The following is a 6,370-nucleotide window of genomic DNA, read 5'->3' as shown; positions in this document are numbered from 1 at the left end:
TAAATGCAAACAAAGGTAATGACTTAGGTGCTAAGGATCAGAATTAGAATAATTCACACATGCCTGGAGACAAACTCAGAGATTATAAAGTAGGGCAGAGCGGCAATCAGGGTCTTTTAGAAAATGTGTTGGCCCCTTGATAAAGATCATAATAGAGGTTGAAATATTAAATGTAAAGTGCATCTCAATAAAGGCCAAAAGTGTCGTTTGTCCTGTTAGAATATCCCACTCACTTTTTGAGCACTAAATATCCTTAGCAGTCAATTTATCTTATGTTTATGTTGTCAAATCTGTTATATAATTTAACACACAGAGTCATATAAACAATATTTTGGGATTTTATTGTTTGTAACATGAAGACAGAATGTTCCCAAGCACCTGAATGAGAAATAAGCTCAGATGAAAGACTGACTGATCAATCGCCCTGTAAAGGGCCAAATTGCAAACTGCCTTTTTGGGTGAATAACCTTTATAACCAAATGGCCAACTTCAAGATGAGTGTTTTTAGTTGATAAAGTCACTTACTTAAGCAATATCAGTCTGAAGAACAGTTGCAGCTTGGGGCTTGTTTATGGTTTATATAAAAACACAGAGGGGTGCATACCAATAGTGTAAAAATGATTTATTAAAACTTAAAATTGCTCGGCCAGTCTTAGCAGATTCCAAATCCACACACAGTTTACACGAAACCATATACACGAGCAGTCACACATTCTATAGGCTGGGCCCCAGTAACCAATGCTTTTCTTGGTATAAATCAGCTTCCTCAGGTTTAATGTTACATTGAAGAAGTCAGTTTATACCGATGAAACACTTAAATTACAGAAAATATGGCTACTCTTCTTCCCTGAAGGATCAGAATCATCTGATAAATTTAAAACCTAACCAGCTCACAAGGGTCAGGCACAAGTTCAACATTGCAATAATGTTCCACTGGCAAAGAAAAAAAATGTTATACTATATCAGACCAACAAATTCAACCCTTCCCTGTTCTCTGCATGAGTCTGGTATAACGGTATAATGATATAATATATACAATCAGATATCTGTCTCTCTGCTGAGACCGATCACCTTCTTCTGAAAGCCCTGGAAATTCTCCAAGCGTTGGGCTCCTCATATCTGTTGTAGAGAGGTTCCAATCGCTGTTGTTTCTTCTGCTTACTAAGCTTGGTTGGGTCCGAAACTTTAAAGAAAGCCGGGGCAAATTCTACAAGCCATCGGGGATCTATTGTGGTCACCTCTCGCATATATTCCTTGGTGGTCAGGACAAGTTCGTGATACACAACCCTTTAAAGATCAAAACAAAAGGGAAAAAGGAAGGAACAATTTAATAAGTTCATGTGTATATTAACTTCAACTGCACAACGCTAACTTCCACGATTTCTTTTTAGTTACAGGAAAAACACAGACATCATTGAAACGTTTTTACTAAAATCCTTACAAAAAGACAATTGTTTCTACAATGGGCCAATGCATTCCTGCAAGCCATCCACTCATTTATGCTGGACAGAACTTATAGTATATTAATAAAAAGTGATAAGGTCCCATTAACAGATATCACCAACATAAAACACTAGATCTCAATATAGCGGCAACAGATCCCAAAAGTCCTGCTACTGGGGTACCCCAACTACAGTATATAAGGATAATTTGCCATCAACCATGAACAGGTTGACATACAGAACAATGCTTCTAACAGCAATTTTACCCCAGATATTCTGCGGGGTCTACTGTATTTCAGCCTCCCCTCCCTCCGACTGCTGCTAACGGGCATGTGAGTGGTGTGGAATGTTGGTGTAGCCAAGAATGCACTGGCTAGGAGGGAAGGACTGCAAGAATTTACTACAGAGGGCCTGGCCAAACAACATTATGCCACGGATCAGCAGATCATTGATTCTAGCAACTCCAGTAAATTTCATGCACAAGAGATCTACGAATACTCTTCCTAAAAATATCATGAGAGCACTTATACACACCGTCCAAAACAAAAAACGTATGTCCTATTTATAATGAAAGATATATTTGTAGTTTGCGAGTCTGATCTAGTTTAAAGGGATTCGGTCATGATTTTTATGGTGTAGTTTTTATTTCTAAATTACATTGTTTACACTGCAAATAATTCACTTTATCCTGTAACATTTTATTCCTGAACCAACAAGTGTATTTTTTTTTTTATTTCTAATATTGGTGTGTAGGCAGCCATCTCAGGTCATTATGCCCGGTCATGTGCATTCAGAAAGAGCCAGCACTTTAGGATGGAACTGCTTTCTGGCAGGCTGTTGTTTCTCCTACTCAATGTAACTGAATGTGTCTCAGTGGGACCTGGATTTTACTGTTGAGTGTTGTTCTTAGATCTAACAGGGAGCGGTTATCTTGCGTTAGAGAGCTGCTGTCTGGTTACCTTCCCATTGTTCTGTTATTAGAAGGGCATTTTCATTGCCACAGTGCTTCCAGAGCAGTCAAATGCAAACAAATGCCAGTATTCCATGACAATAAGCATATAATTAGTTTAAGTATACAAAATAAATACTGGAACACATTCTACCTACCATTCTGGCTGCCTGTTGAAAAGGGCACTGGATGGGTGAATGTAAACAACTTGTTGGTCTATGAGAGTCCGATATCCCTCCTGAGGGTCCTTTTTTCCTGCATTGCGGAAAAACCCACTGCATATTGCCTTCTGTACCCGTACAGTGGCTTTTCCACAAGATACTACGTCAAGTTTATGCCTGTGAAGATGGAATAATGGTTAGTAAACACATAACCCTGGAAGGGGATAGCTCCTTATTCTGCATGTGATGTACATGTGAATCACACATATTCCCAGTTTATGTACCAACAGATTTACCAATATGATACAGAGCTTTTCCACGAATCATAACATTTGTATTAGCACTGCCTGTAATGAACTTAATATCTTTAAAATTAACCTGGAATCCTCCAATTAGTATGAAAGGATAGAAGTCTGATTTGTCTGGATGTGCGTCAAGACGTGTCTCTGTGGTTGCTCTCACTCTTTATTGGGAGATGTTTGCTAACACCTATAACACTATTTAAAATAATAATTCGGGGAAACATAAGACACCAAAGTAATCCAGAGAAAGGCAAAAAAAAAAACCCAATCTGAATCCTTTACAATTTGCCTTTGAGAGGAAAAATAAACCCTTTTCTGGCTCCTACAAAGCAATTGGACCAGACCCTGGATCAGTCCTGAAATTCAAACGTCAACATTCTCTAAATCAGGCATGTCCAAAGTGCGGCCCGGGGGCCAATTATGGCCCATTTTCAAATTTACACTGGCCCTCAGCCTCTGTTATGAAATTAATAATAATGTGGCCCCCTAGCACAGAATCGCATAGCCATAATATTTGGCACATTGGTGAAATGATCTGCCACTATACTGCTGCCTGTGTGCTGAAGGCGTTAGCAATAGACACGTACTGGCACATAGTGATGCGCTGCTCTCACATACTTCTTTAGGGCTGAAGGTGCAATAGACATACTGACGTGCCAGTACAGTAAACGAAAAAAGTATGCGAGAGTGGCTCGTCACTCTGTGCCAGTATGTGTATATTGCTAACACCTTCAGCACACAGGCAGCAGTATAGACCAAGTGGCAGATCATTTCACTAATGACTAATGTGCCCAAATATTACGGCTACGCGATTCCTTGTTTAAATGAGGTGGGAGAGTAAGTCCAGACAGACTCCACTTCCTAAACGCCGTGTACGCGTCCAACTCCAGGAGTGAATGATTCTGATTTCAATCTAGCTACCTCAGGCTGAATGGTCAGCCCCCACACATTTTCACCTCACCAAATCTGGCCCTCGTTGCAAAAAGTTTGGACACCCCTGCTCTAAATGTATTTCTAACAGTCGTGAACCTTCAACATAAAGACTCCCAAAAGGCAGATTTATCTACCTGTCCATGATGCCCAACATCTGTTTCCGGATATCTTGAGCGCGGCGTAGGGAACGAGCCTGAATGAAGTTTTCATAGCACCAGGGATTGGAAAATTTATTGTTTTTCCAAGAATTATAAACTGCGAGTAATGTCAGGTGATCACCCTCTGTTTGATGGAACTTTGCTTTTTTCTGGTCTGCGAGAGCCTGTTTGTCCTGCAAAGAGAAAAACCAATGGATCATGTACACTGTTAAACATACATCCCACACATTCTTTAGGATACAAATGCTATAGATTTTTGAATATACTAAAAAAGAGAAAATAAAAAATAATTCGAAATTAACAGGGCCAACATCAGAATCATAACGGGGTTTATGAAAATCCAACATCCAAATTTCAAACTTCAAACACATTTTAAAACTTGCTAGACAAATATCTGGCTCAACCCCAGCAAGACATTAGTTAGACAGGCTGCCATTATTAACATGTATTTATATAGTGCCAACATATTGCGTAGCACGCACTGGCAGGTGCAGTCAAATGAAAAAGAAAGCACCAATAAGAATTTTACAACAATATTTTCTCTGCAACATTAGTCACTACTGGAAGCAGCAGTGGCGATGCTGTTATTAGTACCAAGGGGGCTTCCTACCTGGGCACTATTATTTATATATTGCATGTGTTTTCTCTGGGTATTCCAGTTTCCCCCCAGGCAGGTTAATTGATTCAGAGTAAAATTGTCCAGGGGGGGCATAGCGTATAAGCTCTGCATGGGCAGGGACTGATGTAAAAAAACTGCTCTTTAAAATAAAGGAGAATAATAAGTAGAATGAACCACCAGCATTCTACAGCAGCCCATTACTGCAGCTTTCGGAAGTGAAACTCCTCTACCCACCAAATACATTGGCAATACTATGCATATTGACACATTGCATGTTTTATATTGGTAACTAGTGAGATGTGGGAAAAAAGATGCTGCAAGTGCAAATTTTGAGGTGATTTTCAGACATTTTTTATAAAAGCCTTCTAACTTTAGCAAAGCATTGCATTTTGGGAACAAAAGGACCTCTGTTCTGAATCCAAAGTCAGATTTGTAGCTTCATCAGCCAGGCTTTTTAGCAGCGTCTGAATTTAGCTTTGCAAACTGTCACAACCTTTCTTCACTTCATTTTGACTCACAAAGAAATGTTATTGGATCATTTTTTTCAATAAATACATGACCAAATATAATATTTTCGGTTTCATTTGTTACATTTTATTGACTTTTATGACTTGTTTGAAAATCAGATGGTGCTTTAGGTCACATTTATTTTATTGTTATTAACATGTATTTATATAGCGCCAACATATTGCGTAGCACTGTAAAGTAAATGTGATTATACAACTACATCACATGAATTATATACATAGAACAAATATAGAACATTTAAAAGGGTTTACAAACTGTAAAGCACCACTACATACCTATTAGAGCAATTCAGAGGTGGATTAATTACTAAAAGGCGTGGTGTTCATTGATATCTGTTTGAATACACTTTTGAAAGCATGAAAGTACTGGTGACCCAAAACCTTGCGTATGCCATGAAGTTATAATAAAGTGAACAGTGAAGAAGTGAAGCTGGGTGCAATCCTCCATCTATTTGACTATATTTCTATGTGTGCTGTCTGACACCAGGAAGAGCAGCACTGCAAGATCCAAGCAGGAACCTAATGTCTGTCGCAAGTATCCTTAAAACAACTGTTTATGATTGTTCTTTTATCTCCTGTCTGTCTTCAGATTCACAGCTATATCAAGAAAATGCTGCAGCACTAAGCAAATCAAATCATGAGATAGTAAGAATCAAATACTTGTACTTGTAAGAGGAGTGAAATACTTTATTGTTGATGAACAAAGGCAAAGGGACAGAAATGCTTACCTTGGGCCTGTAGAATACATTCTGAACAGAAAGCATGGAGACAATTGTTAACATCTCCTCGCTACAGCCAAGATGGACCGACATGATCAACATCTTACACAGCATAGGCTCCAGAGGAAACTCTGCCATCTGATATAAGAAATTATATTATTTCATTAAACATAAAATGTTTTAACAACACCCTATACACAGGAAACAGCACTAAGAAACAGGCTTACATTTTGCATATACAAATACATTTTAAAATATCTGGCAGGGTACTAGAATGTTTTTATAATGTAGTAACTGTGGGACATTTATCAAACCACACCCATCCCAAACTGAGGTAATTCTAACTGTAAAGCTTCTGTCATATTTCTTATAACCTGTGCAGCGCCACCAAATCTTGCTATTAAGCACCTGGGAAAACACTGGGCAAAATGCAACCAAAGCAATTAGACACACTGCAATAGATAATAGAACATACTTATTGTTAACTAATAAGTGGAACTGATAATATAAATACACATTGTGCATCTTGTCACCAAAAGATTTTAGTTGCTCTTTAAATT

The 6,370-nt window shown here is 38.4% G+C and overlaps 1 protein-coding gene across 2 annotated transcripts in view; it reads right to left on the bottom strand.

Moving 5' to 3' along the window:
• Positions 1 to 322: 322 nt before the first annotated feature.
• Positions 323 to 6,370, bottom strand: part of dhx8.S (DEAH-box helicase 8 S homeolog) — a 32,477-nt gene continuing 26,429 nt past the window's right edge. For both annotated transcript variants that reach the window (XM_041578281.1, XM_041578280.1), the window contains exons 19-22: positions 5,820 to 5,948; positions 3,922 to 4,118; positions 2,550 to 2,729; positions 323 to 1,287 (exon numbers count right to left, since the gene is read on the bottom strand). In XM_041578281.1, the coding sequence (XP_041434215.1) occupies positions 1,068 to 1,287; positions 2,550 to 2,729; positions 3,922 to 4,118; positions 5,820 to 5,948 (726 nt within the window). In that variant the 3' untranslated portion in view covers positions 323 to 1,067. The remainder of the gene's footprint in view (positions 1,288 to 2,549; positions 2,730 to 3,921; positions 4,119 to 5,819; positions 5,949 to 6,370) is intronic.

This window comes from Xenopus laevis, chromosome 9_10S, assembly GCF_017654675.1.
Source record: "Xenopus laevis strain J_2021 chromosome 9_10S, Xenopus_laevis_v10.1, whole genome shotgun sequence".
Taxonomy (NCBI): Eukaryota; Metazoa; Chordata; class Amphibia; order Anura; family Pipidae; genus Xenopus; species Xenopus laevis.
This window is presented reverse-complemented; position numbering and strand designations above follow the sequence as displayed.